The sequence below is a fragment of the Cydia fagiglandana genome, chromosome 6 (assembly GCF_963556715.1).
Source record: "Cydia fagiglandana chromosome 6, ilCydFagi1.1, whole genome shotgun sequence".
NCBI lineage: Eukaryota > Metazoa > Arthropoda > Insecta > Lepidoptera > Tortricidae > Cydia > Cydia fagiglandana.
In genome coordinates this window covers 18,464,495-18,485,459 of record NC_085937.1, presented here as the reverse complement: position 1 = coordinate 18,485,459, position 20,965 = coordinate 18,464,495, and the positions used below count along the sequence as shown (strand labels likewise).

At 44.0% G+C, this 20,965-nt stretch overlaps 2 protein-coding genes across 2 annotated transcripts; one reads left to right on the top strand and one right to left on the bottom strand.

The window, feature by feature from the left end:
- The first annotated feature begins 132 nt into the window (after nucleotides 1–132).
- Nucleotides 133–19,677, top strand: LOC134665458 (sin3 histone deacetylase corepressor complex component SDS3). The gene is made up of 7 exons (XM_063522434.1): nucleotides 133–505; nucleotides 839–902; nucleotides 1,914–2,051; nucleotides 2,403–2,580; nucleotides 3,917–4,121; nucleotides 14,467–14,630; nucleotides 16,693–19,677. The coding sequence occupies exons 1-7, from the start codon at nucleotides 343–345 to the stop codon at nucleotides 16,786–16,788; spliced, it is 1,008 nt and encodes a 335-aa protein (XP_063378504.1). The 5' UTR covers nucleotides 133–342; the 3' UTR covers nucleotides 16,789–19,677.
- Nucleotides 10,035–11,776, bottom strand: LOC134665430 (uncharacterized). The gene is made up of 2 exons (XM_063522397.1): nucleotides 11,393–11,776; nucleotides 10,035–10,896 (listed from the first exon to the last, which is right to left on the bottom strand). Exons 1-2 carry the CDS (start codon nucleotides 11,634–11,636, stop codon nucleotides 10,106–10,108), a joined length of 1,035 nt encoding a protein of 344 aa, XP_063378467.1. The 5' UTR covers nucleotides 11,637–11,776; the 3' UTR covers nucleotides 10,035–10,105.
- Nucleotides 19,678–20,965: the final 1,288 nt, after the last annotated feature.

Sequence of the window (20,965 nt, the reverse complement as noted above, 5' to 3'; positions counted from 1 at the left end):
CCCTACAAAATTGAGTAGACCATTCATCTTGTCAAGGTTATATAGCGATCTCTTTCTTGTATATAGATCATTGCTATACACTAGCGCATTTTACATATTGTGAGCAGATCTATAAGTCAATGTAAATTAGTCGACTTATTTCGAAAGATGCTTTTGTCGATGTCGAGTTTGACGTAAAACAACTTCAATTTGCTCCAATTTCGTTGTTTCGTCGTAGTGGTTTTTAATGTAATTTCTTTATATGAGTGACATAAGTGGCACCTGTAACTTGTTGCAAGGGTTGTTATCTTACGTTCCCGTGTCCAGAGTTTGCTTCTGAGACGGTGTTCGCAGTCAATCTGTATGCAACTTCTACGCGTCGCCTCGACTATGTCTTACCAAGGATCACCATATTCGGGCCCGGGCGATGAGTACGACTTCGAAGACGACGGGTACGACGACCTGGACGAATACAGGGAGCAGGAGGATGCAATACCACCGCCACCAGCGGACGACAGTGACGAAGGTATGGTTTGTTTACGATGAATGTCATCAGGTGATTTTGGCGTCATTTTACGTCTATTTTATCTGGATTGGTGACTCGCGTCCGTGACAAGAGTGTGCACGTTGTTTATAAACAGAAGTTACGTAAATGTAATTAGGTTAGGTTCATTAGGATAGGGTAGGAGGTTAGTGTTCCCGCGTATTTGTGGTGGGAGCGTTCCGTGACGTAACGTAGCTGTAAAGATGTCACTTTCACCTTGATTTAGTGGCGCTAATGTGGTCAACAGGCTGGTGCCTTAAGATGCATGTGATTATGTTATTTTTGTTGTTAATTTTGGTTATTATTGTATTACAGATACTGAGGAGGCTAGTGAGACAGACATACCCAACAATGACGAACCACTGGAGCATAAAGAGCAGTAAGTTATTTTCACAATTTTTTTTTTCTTAGCCTATTTGAGTGTACCACTGCTGGGCAAAGGCCTCTCTCCTCTCCGCTCCTCTCTCTCTTCACAATATTACAAAAAAAAACTAATTGGAAACCTCATTGCACCATAATAGGAATATAAGTGAATAAAAAGGCTATACTATAGTTTATTTTTATCAACAACTTGTAATGTTTTATCTACATGTCTGCCTTATCACTGAATCATTGTAAATACATGCTTGAACAACAAGGTTATGTGTATGTTTGCAAATTAATATGTATTATTCATTAATATGTATGCATGATCCCTATGAAATGAATTTTCAAAAGTGTAGCCTGTATTCATTTTCATAAACTATTTATATACAAAATTTCATCAAAATTGTTTTAGTATTTAAGCTTTATAAAGTAACATATGAATATACTTAACAGGTACAATAATATTTTTTAATCATATATTTTTATATATTTCTTCTTAATATAATAATAATGTGACACAACATCAGCACAATATATTGTGAAATGTATACACCTTCAGCACCAATTAGTGTAACTCGTAACAAACTATACTTTACATACATGGGGTCTATAAACCTCCTGCAGTGAATGTATTGTCTTAACAAAATCCCTACTAATATTTACAAACATGTAAGTCTCGGAAAAAGACATACTTAGGGTAGTTTTTGTCATGGAAATCATCCCTCAAGTGGATGAAAAGGATGGTAGAATTTAGTACTGAAGTGGGATATGAAAGTAATAATTCTACCCAAACAAAGTCCTAGGCTGAAGCTAGTTATGTAACCTTGTAAGTCCAAATGTGCATATCAATCTAATTAAAAACTTTCATAAACCAAATAAAATAGCACTTGATTTGTTTTATTGCTTACTAAAACAAATAAAATTCATTCCAATTTATTGTAGAACGAGGTAAAAATTAAAATGAGAAAAGTTTTGTATGTTGGACCTTACTACTAAAATTCAACACACATCTCTGTTTTTCTAGATTGTATCAAGACAAGTTAGCGAGCCTAAAGAAGCAGTTGCAACAGCTAGAGGATGGAGTTCACCCGGAGTACACGCGCCGCGTCAAGAGACTAGAACACCAGCTGCACGAGAGACTCAGGCTCAACAAGATATACAAGTAAGGGTGCCATGAACCACGAAGGATAATATTACTCATACTCATTTTTTAGGGTTCCGTACCTCAAAAGGAAAAAACGGACCTAATAGGATCACTCCTGCGTCTGTCTGTCCGATCATTCAGCTACTGGGTCAATACTTTTGAAAAAAAATACAAAAAAGTTCTTAACCTATAGATGATAGGAAAACCTATTAGAAATGTGCAGTCAAGCGTGAATCGGACTTAATTACTTAGTTTTTGATACAACAGCTTTGCTTAATTTAATGGTTACATTGATCCATGTAAGATTGTCCCTAAATATATATGTATATATATTAAATGTATTTCTAATATGGCTACGTTAACTTCCAGAGACCACGTATATGATGTAGTAGAAAGAGAATACATAGCAGAGAAGAAGGCAGCCGCAAAAGAGTTTGAAGAGAAGAAGATAGAGTTACGAGAGAACTTGCTCAATGACTTCGAGGATAAGAGGAAAATGATAGAGAACGAGAGACACAGTATGGAGTTGAATGGGGACTCTACAGAGGTATGTAGCATTCTTTTTTGTATTTTTCGTAATGTCATCTGACTCATTGCAAATTTAAAAAAAAACCGGGCAAGTGCGAGTCGGACTCGCGCACGAAGGGTTCCGTACCATAAAGCAAAAAAAAAACGGAAAATAATGCAAAAAGAAAACGGTCACCCATCCAAGTACTGACCACGCCCGACGTTGCTTAACTTTGGTCAAAAATCACGTTTGCTGTATGGGAGCCCCACTTAAATCTTTATTTTATTCTGTTTTTAGTATTTGTTGTTATAGCGGCAACAGAAATACATCATCTGTGAAAATTTCAACTGTCTAGCTATCACGGTTCGTGAGATACAGTCTGGTGACAGACAGACGGACAGCGAAGTGTTAGTAATAGGGTCCCGTTTTACCCTTTGGGTACGGAACCCTAAAAACTCTAAGGGTAGTCACATATTTTTTATATCTTTTTCTTCCTTACCCTTTTGAACGCCACAGACGGCAATTGACGTTAACGCAAAATCGTGACAACGACGCCAAAGACGGCATTTGACGTATATTGTCGATCGTTTTTTGATGAAAATCTACTGAAAACACCCCACCTTTAGGTTGACAAATGGATGCGCCGTTTGGCGTTCATAATTTATACGGTTTTCTGTTATGTATGCCTGATTAGTTATTTTCTATAATATATATTTTTAAATTATCGCCTTTTTTCTTAAATATTTTAGTAATTCTACATTTCATTTAGGCACAATATATCATTGGACATTTTGTGGTCGCTTTTCGCGACGAAAACATCGCGAAGAAACTGGACTAATAAGGCATAGTTTCCTTTCTAGGTTGGGAAGGTTATATGGCAGTCGCTTTCGTTAAAATATCGTTTCGCCCGGATAACGCGAGGAAGATGATGATTAGGGTTTTATTAATTTACTATATGCTGTTCCTATATGTTAGTCTTTGATGGCGTGTCAGAGGTCTAAACTAGGGGTTTGCCAGCGAACTATGGAGCACAGCATATTAGGTGAGAAATTAATGGATCGTATCCGGAACACCACGCTGCGCTCCAGAACAAAAATAGTCAACGTAGCTCGGTAAGCGGCCAAGCTAAAATGGGATTGGGCTGGTCATGTCTGCCGAATGCCGAGTGAGCTGTGGGCCAAGATTGCCACAGAGTGGCAGCCCAGCTCAAAACGAGGATTTGGCAGACCACATCGGCGATGGCGAGACGAGTTAGACTCCTTTTTAAAGGATTGGCCAGATTGCACAGGATCGGGAAGACTGGAAAAAGTGGGGGGAGGCCTTTGCCCAGCAGTGGGACATTATAGGCTCCCAATAATAATATGCTGTTCCACAGGTGAAACCAGTAATGAAACGCATCCTCCGACGGCGGGCCAACGAGCCGGCGCCGGCGCCCGAGAAGCGCCGCAAGCCCGCCACCACGCTGACGTTCCAGCTGGAGGCGCGCGACATCGACGCCGACCTGCGCGCCATCGCGCGCCACTCGCCGCCGCCCGCGCCGCCCCGCCACACGCAGCCGAGGAAACATCTCAACTCCAACTGTGAGTAGATCGATATTGAGACGCGCGGTTGTTTAATGCGATAAACGCAGCGTCAAACGCGATGCGCGTCACGTCACTTTTCGTTTCCTCCTACTTCTAAAAAGTCCTAAGCGCCGTATCAAAACAGACGTATTGTAGTTAAGACAAAAAGGAAAATGAAACACGATAACGGACACATGACATTAGCGATTGTAATGTAATGTCACCTTCAATGGTGGATGATTTTGATCCATCTCTACCAAAGCTTCAACATCATCGGTGACTTCAATCCTTTTAGTATCGTAATCAATATTACTCAGCACTAGGTCCAATATACGGCCACGTCTGTTTAATATGGGGTTGTAATTCTTTAACTTGTATACTTTCGTAAAAAAACGGTAACCCGGAAGAGCATTTTTGTTACAGTGAAGATTGAAATCACCTATAATTATTATATCGAATTTACCGTATTTATACATAACATTTCCTAAACAATCTAATATTTCATTATACTCGGTATAGTTACATTGCAGGTATACAGCGCATATAAGAAGTCTAGTGTGATCATTTCCTAGAAACGCTATCAATAATTGTTTATCGTCTGTTAAGCCATCGACATCTGTAACTTGAGTTAATGAAAATTCATCCTTACAAGCTATAGCGATCCCGTGATGGCCGGGGTTTTTAACACTATCCTTACGCAATACCTTATACCTCGATGGGAAAAAATCCTTATTGACAATCTCACTTGAGAAATTAGTTTCTGTAACAACTATCACATCTTGGGGACATTTATTATGTGTTCCGTACTCCACATCGGATATCTTCATTGAGAGAGTAACGCGATCGTTGACCAATGATGCCGCTAGCGTCTATGTAGTCGCTCCGCCCCACGCCGTGACGTAGTTCCGCTTCCACTTCCTGCGAACCGTTGCTCGCTTCCCGCTACTCGCCACCGCCATGACATTGTTTCGTCGACCGTCTTGACCGATGGTCCGCAAATATTTTTTGCGTATATTTTTGCAGCATGGTGCTTTAACATTTCCGATCCAAAGCTCGGTCGATTAAAATAGTGAGATATGGCAGAGATCGCCACTATTAGTCTTTTGGCGGTCTCGCGATCGAAGCCATCGAACGGTGCTTTTCGATTCTACCCACTTTTTTCTTGCTAAATTAATTTTCGCATTCCATGCTGCTAAAATCGTTACCGTTAACTCGCATTTTCGAGATCGAAGTAGGAAGTGCGTCAGTGGTTTTTGTTAACAAGTGGTAACAAGTCGCTCCGCATCGGAGAGGGAACGTGCGGTCATCGTGCCTGCGGCGGCGGGGGCGGCGCGACGGCGGACGGCCTGCGCGCGCCGCTGCCGGGTGCCGCGCTTCGCTGATAAGGAGGTTTGGATTGTCTCGAACCATCCGGTGAGAGAGACGTCACACGCCCGCTCCTGTTGCTGCAGTCGCGGTGCGGACGCCTCCAGTCCGCGGGACTCCGAGAGACGTCACACGCCCGCTCCTGTTGCTGCAGTCGCGGTACGGACGCCTCCAGTCCGCGGGACTCCGAGAGGCGTCACACGCCCGCTCCTGTTGCTGCAGTCGCGGTGCGGACGCCTCCAGTCCGCGGGACTCCGAGAGACGTCACACGCCCGCTCCTGTTGCTGCAGTCACGGTGCGGACGCCTCCAGTCCGCGGGACTCCGCGAGACGTTACACGCCCGCTCCTATTGCTGCAGTTGCGGTGCGGACGCTTCCAGTCCAGCGGGACTCCGAGAGATCCGCGTGGCTCTGCGAGACGTCACACGCCCGCTCCTGCAGCTGCGGGCGCATCGCGGGTGGATCGCGCCAAGGTGAAGGCGGACCGCTTCTGCGTCCCGACTGCTCTAGCGGAAGGAAGGTAAGTTACGTGTAAGCAGTGGAAATGCTACGAGTACAGCGACGATCGCCGCGTTGGTTGCCGCCCGTCATGACGCCGCTGGTGACCTACGCGCCGGTGGTGGCCACCACGATGGCACCGCCGAGGGCAACAGCGTCGCCGTGATGATGTGTGCAGCTACGAGCCTAGCCATCGGCGCCTCCCGTGCCGGTAACGTCCGTCACGCGCACCGGCGCCTGTCGAGCTGGCCGCCACGACGGCGCCTCTCGCACCTGAGCCTGGCGACGGTGGCCGCCATGATGGCGCCGCCCGCTCGATGACGCCGCCTGCCCCCCGAGCTGGCCGCCACGATGGCGCCTCTCGCATTACGCATCGACGCGGCGGCGGCGGCTGCCACAATGGCACTGCCCGCCACGATGATGCCGCCCGCCACGATGGCACCACCACCTGCGCACTGGCGCCTCTCGAGCTGGCCGCCACGATGGCGCCTCTCGCCTCACAGCAGTGCCTCCCAGACCAGCCAGCCAGACGGCGACCGCCTCATGCACCGGTGCCTCCCGAGCTGGCCGCCACGATGGCGCCTCTCGCATCACGCACCGGCGCCTCCCGAGCCGGTGGCGGCGGCCGCCACGATGGAGCCGCCCGCCTCACGCGACAACGCCTCTAGAGCGGGCCGCCACTATGGGTCCTCGCCTCACGCACCAGCGCTTCCCGAACCAGTGGCGGCCGCCATGAGCCGCCCGGCCTCAGGCACCGGTGCCCCACCCCCCCCCCCCCCGAGCCGGCCGCCACGATGGCGCCCCTAGCTCCACGCACCGGCGCCTCCCGAGCGGCGGCGGTTGCCACAATCACGCCGATGCTGTCCACCGATGCTGCAACTACGACGATGTCGTCCCTTGCTCGCTGGGCGCCACAGTATCAGTTTTGTCCTGTCCACATGGTTCCATTGAGGTACGCAGGCGCCTATAGCTATGGTGCAGGTATAGGTATGGTATGGTACAGCACGAACAGACCGCTAAGCTCTTGGTTTCGGGTAAAGAATCCTCCGGCGACGGCAGACAAGGTCGTAAAGAGCCCCGTCCTAGTGCGGCTCGACTGCCCGGAGTTGAAAGCGGTAAGATATGTCGATACTCAGAGGAAAATACGTCGTGTTCCCGGGCTTCATAAAGGTGCTGATCGACTTCGCTGTGTCGCTTCGAAGTTCCTACGACTTCTCGAGGCCATGGAGTGGTCCAACCGGAGAACAGCTAGCGACAAGGCCCTGTGCGACCACTCGAAACCGAGGTGAAAGGCATCGAAAAGGTCTGCAGACTTCACATAATTATCTCTGCTTGCTCGCGCTCTCCAGCTTAAGTTCCGTCTTACAAAGACGAACTCGTGCGAAAAGCCATAATAAACAAAATGGGACAAATAAACCCGCTGCGCCTGAACAAGCTTGAGTTTCCGGTGCTAAGAGAAAGGGGCCAGGAGGACTCCAGCAGTTTCCATCTGTCTATATTCGACTTTATCGAAACACTTTTGTTACGCAAAGCGCCAAAATCGATTTTAGACTTGATTTCATCAGTTCGATTTCCTTAAAAGCATGCTACTAACTCGATGCCCTATACTAACTCGATATAGGGTGTCTCTTCGGATAAAGCGAATTAGACCATCACGCTCCTAGACATCACGTGGGACACGCGGCACAACACACCGATTGAAAGTTTTCTTTTTCACGACATACAGGCCTGCCTTGCTGCAGAGTTTCTCGCAGAAATGAGACCCAATGCCTTCTGTTCAGTCTCAAATTCGCAAACTTTAGTTCATGGAGGAAGGTGAAGCCTTCGCAGTCCCCAGCAACACGGAGCTGCCGAAAGCCTCGCACCACTTTCTTCCTCATCTTATGCAAGCAGTCCGTTACAATCTCCAATATTGGTAGACAATGTACGAGGTAAGGCCCTTTCAGCGAAGAGTAACCGTTAACGGGCCGCATCTGCAGCGCTGACGACAGAAGTGTAAACATACAACCGCACCGGTACAGTATACATAAAACGACGGCGACACTACATCCCTTCCGTTACTACGGCTGTCGCAAAAACTGCTGATGCCAGCAGATCGTCTACAGGTCGCGCTGGTTGCTTGCTACTTGCCAGGTCGGTACAACCCCCGAGGGCGACGGTTTATCAAGAAGTCACTGCGCGCCCGAGTGGCAGCTGCGCCCAGCAGCCGCCGAGACTGGCTTCACCTGACAGGCGCCTTGTTGGCCGGCCTCCGCTTTCGAGAGCCCTCGCACTGTGCCACGGTATTTCTTAACAGACTCATTGAACTGCTACCACGACCTTTGACAGCTGCCTGTGAGACTTGGCATGGATGTCTCCACCTCCCAGCCTAGTCTGTGTACTGCGACGGCGTGATAAGGAGTCTTAAAGCAGCTGTGGTAAGCTTGCAATTTACTGGCGGTCCTAGTGAACACAACGTCAGACCGCCCTCCCTTACGAGTCAACGACCTTAAGAATGAGGCGTAGCTCCTGTCAGATAGGACGCTCCAACACCGAGCTGGCGGGATCAGGAGTGACATCCGCTACTGGCGTGACTGGCGCATGCATATAACATGCCAAGGTCTAACGCTACGTAGCGAACGAAACGCAACTGTCACTGTCTCACTAATATGGAAGAACTGGATATTCCCGATTCCGGTACTGTGTTTGTATAGAAAACAGTAACGGGAGCCCCTAGATCGTCCCCTTGTCTAGGCTGCATGTACGGCCACAATGTAGAAACGGTCTTTATGGTGCATCAAAAATAAGATCAACTGCCAGGTACCTCTATCCAGTGAAGTAGCGAGCTATCTCAGACGTCTATTTCTATTATTCATGTTAGCTTTCAGAACGATACTCGTTCATAAGCCTCTCACAAGTGCTGTGTATGAACCACTATCGGACACTATGCCTTCTTCCAACGCCATTAATAGCGAGACCAGCGCCTCCCAAAGCACGAGCTTGGGACGCGAGACATCTACTTGCCCTAATTTAAATAGCCCTACAACGTTAGGTACGTTAGAAGAAGTACGATAGAATAGCTGCCGCACTTTTGCTGTTAGCATCAGGCCGCAGGGTCAATGACCTTACTCTACTACACTGTAGCCCGGGCAATTACATAGATAACTTTAACGCTATTATTTTGTGTCCGAAATTCGGCTCTAAACCAGATAACGTGTCTTACCGACTGGACTCTTAGAAGCTCCGGAATAAAGTATAGACCCAGTATAAGTAGGTAGTCTGGGTACGTCACCTTGCGAGAATTACACAAAATGTTAGGGGACACTTCGCTTATTTCTTTCAGCCACAGTCTCATCCAAGCCGGCCTCGCCTACGATTGCTTTTGATCCACGATGTACTTAATAACTAAATTGGCTGGAAAGCTATTCACTTAGCGATATTTTCGCTTATGTTAATTGGGAACATGACTCGCCGAGATTCTGCGGACCGGATGCGATTTCGAATGAGAATTCTCTTAAACCAGTTTAACGTCAGATTCGAACCTGAGATTACAATTTCAATTCTCAATTTCCTGTAATTCACATTATAACGAGTCACTGTGATTTCATGGGTTGCAATATGGTGTATACATATTTATTCTTTCTCTGAGTTCTATATATGACAGTAGGTGTAGCCCTATCGCTTGCGCGCCCGCTAACTCGCCACCAGGAGATAATAAACAGGTCTCAATGAAGATATCCGATGTGGAGTACGGAACACATAATATAAAAATTTTACCTTCCAATAAAATTATTATTATGTTTCCTATCCACATCGGATATCTGAGTAATGCCTTCCTGGCAGGCTACTAGGCTACTTTTATGCCGACGGTACTTCTCCTCAACAATGACATGGCGGTGGCGAGTAGCGGGAAGCGAGCAACGGTTCGCAGGAAGTGGAAGCGGAACTACGTCACGGCGTGGGGCGGAGCGACTACATAGACGCTAGCGGCATCATTGGTCAACGATCGCGTTACTCTCTCAATGAAGATATCCGATGTGGATAGGAAACATAATAATAATTTTATTGGAAGGTAAAATTTTTATATTTAAATTTTTATAAAATACGTCCGATTTTGTCCGTAAGCCATTAACGTTTTGGTAAATCATATCTATCCTGAAGCTACGATTGGCTCCTTCGTTCGGCACGAAATGGCTCTCGTTCACGCCGGGCCCTTTTTGCGGAATTGTCTTGCCTCTCCCATTCCGTTTTTGTTTTGCGGGGAGATTCATCTCTACCACTCGAAAGTTTATATGGTATGTTGTGTCTACGTCTAAAACTGTTTTTTGGTTGTTCTAGCTTTACAATAACTCGGTCTGGCCAATTGCGCTGGTCTAAAATATCATCTCTATATTTTCTTGGCGCTTCCACGTTGAAGGCTGTATGACCATATTTTGCAACTGAGTTCAACTTTTGTCTGATGTTACATTGGTCTCTTTGTATGCCTCCTCGGCAAATTTTTTCGAGGCGATTAAAAACGTCGTCTTCAGTAGCGCGTGCATCATATTTATACACGAAAAAATGATCCCGGTATTCTGTACTTTTTGAATTAGTAGCTTCATTTCGTTGGTACCTAAAGCTATATTCGCTTGAGTTTCTTGACGATTCAGGAGTTTTATATTTAATTGCAGTGTTCGACTCAACGGGGCTAAAATCCCCTGGCTGACTTATGTTGGGAGGCTGGTGTGAATGTCCAGGATTTTCCACAGTTTCTGGTTCATTCCGTAGTTTTAACTGAACATTACTTGACAGCTCAGACTTGATACGTTGGCAGTTCTGTTCTTGAGATGGTCCAGCAGCCAGATTACTTTCCGTTTCATTGAGTGACGCTTCTAGTTCGTTTTCCTCCAAGTTATTTCTGGTATTAAAACCAGGAGGCATCTTTACACCCTTTCCGATTGGCAAATAGGTATCTGTGAATAAAGAGGAATCCAATAAGTAACAGTGTAGTTTATGGCATTATGCGCAATGCATCGCTGTCTGCTTTTATTGATAAGGACCTATTCATTAGGGAGGAGTGTTCATGCCGTAATAAGAAATGAGTTAAAATTAAAATGCAACTATTTTATATTGAATCAGACATGTAATTTTTTAATAACACAACACAACCAATACTTTCATAATATAAAAAAACTCAAACTCTTATTTAAATCTTGTAACTATACCTACTCAATCAACCACAATTCACAGCTTAAATATTGAAATACTTAATCTAAAACCTAAACTAATAAATCGCTGTTGGGAACAGGTTCGATTTGCAAACGATTAATTTCATAAAAAAGGGTAAGTATTTACCTAATTTCACTAGCGAAACCCTATACCGTGATCGAAGCCAAATTATTATCAAAATCTATTATTATACATACTGATTCTATTTTACTTGTGTTTTGTGTAAATAATAAAACTCACCCGAATACCACACAATCTCAGCACTGAGGGAACCCCATGCTGGTTGATTTTTCTTCCCGGCTTGCAAAAGGCTCTCAAATTTTGCGACAGTTAATTCCCGTGGACAAGAAACCACGACACGATCGTCGCAATTATGTATCCATGATGTAGGAACACACTGATGGTGTAATATTCCTTCAATAGGCAAACTTTTTAAAAACCGAATGATAGCATACTTCTTAGGTATGTGTCCACTGGCGTCCATTTTGAAAATAAATGATCTCTTAACACGTCACACGTATGAGAGAAGAAAGAAGTACAATATTTTTACTGCAATATTTTTTAGGATATGTATAGTTTGATAGTATATCTCTCGGGAGTGCAAGTTTTGTTCGCCTTGACATTAATGATACCTATAGTTTGTACTACTGATTGTTAATAAAATAGCTTAGGTGCATCACTGCACTAAGTTCAGTTGCAACTGGATTACTAGGAACTAGGAAGTCTTACCACCTTTTATGTATACCTGGGGCCTATACCACGAAACTTACAATTTACAAGTGACAAGTTACAAATATGTATTTAGTACAACTGGGCATATCACAAAATTTACAAATGACAAAATTGTAATGGGAAATTTATACAAATATGTAAATTGTGGCGACAAATCTACAATTACGCGTATCACAAAATATTACAATTTACAACCGGATTTTTTCCGGAAAATTTGTCATTTTTGCCTTTAGTACCGTTTGGTAACTAAAAATTGGTAACCAGCTTCGAAACGGGAAAGAAATACCAATTCGTAACTGGCTTCAAATTGGGACTTTTCCATTGCCGATTTGTAACCACGTTTGGTAACCGGCTTCGAAACGGGAAAAATAAATCCCGGTTTGTAACTGGTTACAAAATGGGACTTTTGAATTACCGATTCATAGCCACGGTGGTAACCAGCTTCCAAACGGGAAAAAATATCCCACGTTGTAACTGGTTACAAAATGGGACTTTTAAAGTGGTTCATTAAGTTGTATTAAGGGTGGAAAGTAGAGATGGGGCAGAAAAGGCAGCGTGCTGTCACTCGAAAATGGTCTTGGGAAGCCATCATCTCTAACTGTTTAAGTGGTGGCAATTGGCATTCACAGATTTTTGATAAAATGTACAGTCAGCGAGAAATTATTATTAAAACTTAAAATAAACGTATGCAATGACAATAGGTCTGAAGTGCTTTCATATGTACCTACACCGTTTTAGCCTCGATTTGGTACAATAAACTCCGATCAGTAACTCTGGCCATTGGGCCAGCCGCCCAATTGCAAAATTGGTGAGTAGCCGGTTACGTATTGACGTAACCGGCTACAAACAGGTAATTTTGGATTCCCATTTTGTAGCCGGTTACAAAATTTAGTTACCAAATGGTAACACTCTGGCCTAATTCGTAACTGGCTACATACAGGGAATTTTAGATTCCCATTTTGTAGCTAGTTACCAAATTTAGTTACCAAACGGTAACACGCTGGCCCAATACGTAACCGGCTACAAACTGGGAATGTTGATTCCCTTTCTGTAGCTGGTTACGAAATTTTGGTTACCAAACGGTACTAAAGGCAATTTTGTAATGGACAATTGTACGTAAAAGATTTGTGTTACAACAAACGGTAGAAGAAGGTATACATATTTGTGGAAATGTAAATACAGGTTGACAATTCTCTCGGCGTATGTCGAGAGCATAATACAATTACTTACCACTGAGCGACTTTTCGAATTTTGCCACATAGTGTCTCTTAAATACTTCCAATCCTTATCCAATATATCTAAACTTTTCAATTGACTTGCTATTTCTTTCCATTTCTTAATTTTATAATCGTGAGTCAATTTACTACTAAACTTGCCGAATAATATTTCCATAATTTTTAAAACAAATTTTGTCCTGCATAAACATTTTCAATCAATTTTAATGACAACGTAAAAAGATATGCTATTTATGCTCGTAAGGTATTTTTAACGATATACTTAAATGAAATGCCCTCAACATAAACTAAGTGAGGGATATTAATACCTACATATTTGTCAAATACAATAGAATTGTATGTCACTATATTGTTACATATCTGTCAAAAAACTAAATTGTAATAAATACAATTATACATTTGTCCCAATTATGTATGTTATCTTGACATACCCTCTATGTTTTGTGTTACGGGTTCTCAAATACAAAATATTTGTAAATTGTAGACTTGTTCATGTGACATGTGTAAAATTATTGTGATACGTATTTTTGTTTACAATTTAACAATATTGTCGAATTGTATACTTGTAAAGTTTCGTGGTATAGGCCCCTGTAGTCACAATAAATATATTATTATTATGCTTATGGACTAGGAAGGTGATAAGGACGGAATAACGTTTCCTGTGGAACGTGTCAAGGTAAAGTCAGCAAATTAATAAAATACGAACTTGTGTAATTGTAATTGTATACATAGTTGGACAGTAGGTCATTTTAAGTGCGTACATTTTACTGAAACGCGCCTTCAAAACAAAAAAAAAACGCCCAGGAATTAAAAACTAAAAGTAATGGGTACCTATTTACATACGATTTCCTATCCAAACCTATAAATCAATTTTATTTTACAATTACAGTGCAAAAATAAACTAAACTGTATGTGTTTGAAGTCGGTGCCAAGCCAGTTAGGTCCCCCGCTACACCCGACGTCTGCCCGCACGTTTCTGTCCGTTTGGGTTGTATAGGTCAGCACGAGCCTCCCCTCCACGCTCGCGCGCTCACGCAGCGTTCCGGCGCACGCGCGTGGCGTAATGGGGGACCTAACAGTATAACTATCTAACCTACCTACCCACCTCCCTTACCCAAAAACCTTACCTACTAATTTAACTTGGTCAGTAAATGCTATGTTTTGAGTTAAAACAAAGTAGTGACACATTGCTTGCTGTATTATTTTACAAGGAAAAGAAAGCGTCATAGTGAACTTTGTTGGAATGCACAAAGGTTGATATCGGGCTGTAGCACATCACACACACTAGTCGACGTCTTTGGCGCGTATATTTACAACACACAAAAATTAATTAAATTTTCTTTTCAGGCGAATCTCCAGTTCGAGAGAATAACGACTCGCACGACACTCGCGTGGAGGACGGCAAGCTGTTGTTCGAGCGGCGGTGGTTCCACCGCGGGCAGAGCGTGTACGTGGAGGGGCGGGACATGCCGCGCTTCCCCGGACACATACACGCCATCACCGACGAGGCGGTGAGTAACTATAGTATAACGAGACACGAGGCAAGCTGTTGTTCGAGCGGCGGTGGTTCCACCGCGGGCAGAGCGTGTAAGTGGAAGGGCGGGACATGCCGCGCTTCCCCGGACACATACACGCCATCACCGACGAGGCGGTGAGTAACTATAGTATAACGGGACACGAGGCAAGCTGTTGTTCGAGCGGCGGTGGTTCCACCGCGGGCAGAGCGTGTACGTGGAGGGGCGGGACATGCCGCGCTTCCCCGGACACATACACGCCATCACCGACGAGGCGGTGAGTAACTATAGTATAACGGGACACGAGGCAAGCTGTTGTTCGAGCGGCGGTGGTTCCACCGCGGGCAGAGCGTGTACGTGGAGGGCCGGGACATGCCGCGCTTCCCCGGACACATACACGCCATCACCGACGAGGCGGTGAGTAACTATAGTATAACAGGACACGAGGCAAGCTGTTGTTCGAGCGGCGGTGGTTCCACCGCGGGCAGAGCGTGTACGTGGAGGGCCGGGACATGCCGCGCTTCCCCGGACACATACACGCCATCACCGACGAGGCGGTGAGTCTAACTTAAAGATAGCATTCCGCCACCGAACGTGACTGCTGGACTGCACCGCCGTAAGCATTCGGATAGCCGCGACCGGACGGCGACTGCCGACTGCCACGTGCAGTAGTCGCACAGAAGTCAGTGCTAGCAGTTCTGCGATTCGGTTGTGTATTATTTAAAATAACGATGTCTGACAATTTAAATATACGAAAGCGAAAACTTGTGGAGCAACTGCTTCAGGATGAAAAATAAGATGATGAAATAATGATGATGTTACTTTCATCAAAGAGGAGTAGAATCGATTCATTGTATGCGTCCAGAGCTGACGAAGCAATAATAGCAATAAGCTCCACTAAATATTCGTCGTTTTCTTTGCAAGACGCCATTTTTGCGACCGACACGAACGGGCAGCGCTGCCATACCGCTACGGGAGCGGCTCGGCGCAGGCCACGCCCCCCGGCCGCGCCGTCTGCGTCGGACGGTGTGTCGTACAAATCCCTATAAAGCAGTGCGACGGTCGCGGCAGCCTCTTGCCGACGCTTACCTTAACCCTTGACGCTTAACCCTTTGCTAAAACCTGGTGTCTACGCCCATTTCTGGCATTAGTTGCCACGCTGACGTCAGGCTCCGATGAGCCGTGGCAAAAAGCCGGGATAACGCGAGGAAGATAATAATAATCTCTGCGGTATAATTGTTGCTTTTGGTTTTGCTGACTGTATTGTAATATCAATATGGGTGTGCCTAGGATATCTATGAGTGTTTTATTGTCCACTAGACTAGTGACTAGAGTGTACTTAACATGGGTACTGATAACATTTGAAGTACATGTAGGTAAAGTTTACTAATGTTACTATAGCTACCTTCAAGCGAAATCTTACCGTACAAATCTTTCTGCCATTTTTTGCGGGGGGAAAGGTGCACACAGTCACACTTCTCACACGCTTACAATTGCCTTACATACAAAATCCAATCTGTAATAACGACACAAATATATAGACAAAATGACACACGTCAAAGACAAATCTTGCAAACCTCGATCTCTTTTTGTGTACGGATGAGTCACAAGTGTCACAACACGCACACTAACACATTTTCGTCGAAGAAATTTGTAAATCTCATTGTGAAAATGTCAAATATTATTCTTTTGATGCAATTTTGGTAACAACATTTTTAAAATTATTTAACCTAAATTCAAAATATATTTATTTCAGATATTAATATTACTACCTAGTACAGTGATCCCCACACTACGATTAGCCTGTAACGTAGGGGTCTTAGCGAAATACAGAATACCGATTATGTCTCAACTATTATTTTAACAGAATATATTATATAATTATATCGTGTGTCATCGTGAACTTTTGTCAGAATGCATGAAGGTTGATATTGGGCTGTAGCCGCGCGCGTCATTTGACCTCTGGTGGTCAAAGGGTTAAGATATTGTGTGATCGCTCACCACCCCGACTCGCAGATGGCCGCTTTTATTTTTTATTAACATCTGTTATCTTTTCCAGATATGGGTGAAGAAGACGACGAATCTAGAGCGTATTAGGATATACGTGTCTCAACTCGCGCGGGGGAAAGTGACGATAAAACGGCGCGCGTCATAAGTGCGACAGTGACGGACGCTAGTGCGCTAGTGTGGTTCGGTCCTAACTCGCCGGTCCATTGACAAGTACTTTGTTAAAATAATTCCTCCCGTAGTGTTCGTCCCAAGGTGACACACCGATGACGGTGTACGCGTTGTAATATAAGAGACCTTTTAAGAGATGTCACTCTTGTACGCAGACGCCACGCAAGACGTTTGGCGTCTGTTATACTAATTCATACATTACAACGCACACATGCATGTAAGAGATGTTTTTTGACATTTTCAGACCTTTAGCCTTTGCACGAAGGTTATTTCTGCAGGAAATCTCAAAATATCTCCATTTTATTTTTATTATACATAGAACTACATGTAAAAGAAATCATAGGCCACGGTGTCCGCATACCCTCAGGTACCTTAATGGTTGTTTGTCACCGACGTGGAATAAAAAAAACAGACAAGTACGAGTCGGACTCGCCCACCGAGGGTTCCGTACTTTTTAGTATTTGTTGTTACCTATAGTGGCAACAGAAATACTTCATCTGTGAAAATTTCAACTCCCTAACTATCCCGGTTCATGAGATGCAGCCACAGCCTGGTGACAGACAGACGGACGGCCAGTGGAGTCTTAGTAATAGGGTCCCGTTTTTACCTTTTGGTACGGAACCCTAAAAAGGATATATTTTTAGACTGAATTTCATTATATCAGAAAATGGCACTTAACACACAAGTGCTGCGGGTTACGCTCGTAGCGGGTAGCCACGGTTTCGCCGCATGGAGCGCTTAGTCGCTACGAACAGTGTACCCGACAGTCGGGTTCTTGGCCCTGAATATGTTAAGATCCTATTTTGCAGTTAATTTTAAAATCGGGAGGAATTATACTGAGGTTGTAACACTTGTCGATTGAGATCAAAGGTCGGGTAGAGGCTAATAGTTCCCTCTCGCTCGCACGCCCCAAGTATGAGCAGGAGGTGATTATAACAGTCGATTTTAAGACCACTTGCCACGTTAAGTTTATTGATCTGGTAGCTTAAGGGCAAAGAGTTGTTAATAGCAAAGAGAATAGTGTGTATAGAGACGGATTGTCAAAGTAAATTATGTAGCCACCAGTGGCGGCGCGTCAACCATATCCATAGGCAAGCCGGGGCTAATTTAGCTTACATATTTCCTTTATAACACTGCTCAAATGTCCAAAAACAGGCAAGCCGGTGGGAATCGGCTTTTATGGACGCGCCGCCACTGGTGCCTTTACTGCCATCTTTCGACAGAAGATTGAAACTGTTAGAACGCCATTTGACTTTGATCCTTATTCTTTCACTGATATGTGTTAACTTATTAAATATTAATATTAACGCCATCTACTCGAGTATAGGCTAAAGGTATGGTGCAATCTTTTCGAGCGATGGCGGCATAACCTTCAGCCTATCCTCAGTGAAATAATAATGATCAAAGTCAAATGGCGTTCTGACAGTTTTAATCGTCTGTCGAAAGATGGCAGTAAATGTACTGTAGCTACATAATTTACCATGACAGTAACTCTCTATTTCAAATTCTCTTTGTTAAGGGCAAAGAGTTGTTAATAGTAGAAGAGGTGTAAAGTCTAAGAAAAAATCGTCCTTCGTATTTGAAATAGATGCCGATGGACATAGGCCTGTATGCATTCCACAGTGCCTTAGGCCCTGCATCACCCTACTAACCCGGGGTTAAGCCATTAATCCAGTGTCAATTTGTACTGGTAACCATGGTAACTCAGGTTTATCCGGTTTAACCTCGGGTTAGTGGAATGGTGCAAGTGAGTCTTAGTGTCTTACTGTAATACTCGTACTGTGTAATATGTTTGAATAAATAAAAAATAATAATTAGGGCATCTTCAACTTCAACATTTATTCAGCAAATAGGACAAGGGCACTTTTACACGTCAACTATGAATTTACTACAATATCGAACAATTCTCAATATCGGTATTGTAATCCGATATTGGACCGCAATACCGGAATTCCGGAATTAAAACTGGTACCTATAGATATTTACCGTTTTACAGTTTATATCATATTTGGAATTTGCATTTCACAAAATGTACAAAATTATAGCAATTTTATTTGTAACTTCTTTTGTAAAACGGGACTAAAAATCATTCTATACGGAATTGCAATTTTCGATACTGGTCCTCATCAATTCCGGTATTACAATACCGTAATAATCAGTCAGATATTCCGGTATTACTGGATTTCGGAATTCCGGTATTCATCGGTAACTTGTTAGGATCGTATTCCACCTATCCAATTTCGTTGTCCGATGTCAGCGCGTCTCGCTCTCTCATTAAAGCAAAATGTGAGACGCAATACACATTGGACACAGAAATTGGATAGCTTGATTGAAAAGTTGATGTTTCAGTATTCAGTTACCACAATACATACAGCGCCATCTAGTGAGAGTGTCACACGGTACGATTTTTTGTTAGACTTTATATATTTTCTACAATCAATAACTATTCGTTAAGAGTGATTATGTTGGAAAATGTATGAAGTGAATAGGCGTTTCGAAAGACCTTGTACTTTTTTTGGAAAAGAGACCTGTTAGTATTTTTCAAATAGTTTGCGTACGGTGACAGCTGTCATCTCCATACAATGTAATAACCTTAAAACACAAAATATGTATTTAGATGACAGCTTTGGAACCTTCTTGGATTCCATTTTAATTCAAAATTCGATTTGGATTAAATCCTTCATAAAGGCCTCAGGGACTCGGGAGGATTGTACAGTCATAGACAAAGGACTAAGCCGGTAATCAACTGGTCGTGCACGCAAAGGGACATCAAGTTGTGTCAACCCTAATAATTGCTCGGAGCAATGCTGAGCCGAATGGAGCCGAGTTTGCCCGAAGTCAGGAGTTTCGCACCCCAGGCTGTAGACGCGCGTCTTTGGCTGTCATATGGCTCCTCTACACGATGGGCCAGCGCCGGCCACTCCAAGGGACGCAGCCATGCGGTAGTATGAGATAGCAATATCACTTGCCCCCTCTAACGCATAAATGCGTCCCTTGGAGTGGCCGGCGGTGGCCCATCGTGTAGAGGAGCCAATAGGGTTAATCCTTTTCCAGGAATAGTACCTACGATATATCGACCACAATCACATACGCGCCAAAACAATTTCAACTTTAGCATTCCGATTTAGGGCCCCCCCCACATCTGGCGTCTTTCGAGCGTCGGCGTCTGTCGGCGTCGGTCCAGCGCTATGGAAAATGACGTCGCTGCGCAGTTGCGTCGCCGCTGCGTCGACGTTGCGTCGACGTCGGCCATAGAATTGTAGACGCCGACGCTCGAAAGACGCCAGATGTGGGGGGGGGGGGGGGGCTTAAGGTTCAAATTATATTACAATTCCGGAAAAAGTGACTTGCCTTCAAATTAGTCATCAAAGCTGGATTAATTGGAATATATAGTTGGTCAAGCAGATCTTGTCAGTAGAAGAAGGCGGCTAATTTGAAAAATGTAGGTGCGAAGGGATATCGTCTCATAGAAAATTTGAATCGCTCGCCTTTTTCTACTGACAAGATTTGCTTGACCAGCTATATTTGGATTTTTTGGGAATACCTTGTAGATTGGTGCGGCCTGGGAAAGGGTTAAACAGTTTTTGTTTTGATCTCAAATATTTATAATGAAATTGTTGATTGTTTACAACTTTTACAATTATATAATATATATATGTAATATTATAACTTATATTTAACGTGAGCAGTGATGCAGCTTGCAGCTAAAGTAAGGACGATGAGCGCGAAGAATTTCGTACATTGACCCGCCTGTTCCTATCTCTATCGCACGCGCCTAATTATATTGCTGTATCGCCGATGACGCCGGCTATGCCACTGTGCGAGCGCGACACATAATATATCGTCGGGTGACAAGCAAAAGTCACTAAGTACTATCAAAAAATTAAAGTAACAATGCACTTTATTACATTTGTAACACGGTTTATTGTCCAATAATTTTAAAGATGTTAGTTAGTGACCTTTGCTTGTCACCCGACGATATAGTCTGACAAAAAAGAGTAGAAATTGAATAGTGGCAATACTGTAGTGTCGTCCCGTTTCCTTAGATTGATTTGAAAGGGACGACACTACAGTATTGCTAGTAGAGACTGCAACGGACGGGTCAATGACCGAAATTCTTAATGCTTAGGCGTCCTTATTTTAGTGTGATTTGT

Excerpts from the sequence above, each read along its gene's own strand:
- LOC134665458 (XM_063522434.1), top strand. The coding sequence starts at position 343 with ATGCAACTTCTACGCGTCGCCTCGACTATGTCTTACCAAGGATCACCA. Across the intron at positions 506-838 it reads AGCGGACGACAGTGACGAAG|ATACTGAGGAGGCTAGTGAG; the intron begins GTATGGTTTGTT and ends ATTGTATTACAG. Across the intron at positions 2,581-3,916 it reads TGAATGGGGACTCTACAGAG|GTGAAACCAGTAATGAAACG; the intron begins GTATGTAGCATT and ends GCTGTTCCACAG.
- LOC134665430 (XM_063522397.1), bottom strand. The coding sequence starts at position 11,636 with ATGGACGCCAGTGGACACATACCTAAGAAGTATGCTATCATTCGGTTT. Across the intron at positions 10,897-11,392 it reads TGAGATTGTGTGGTATTCGG|ATACCTATTTGCCAATCGGA; the intron begins GTGAGTTTTATT and ends CTTTATTCACAG.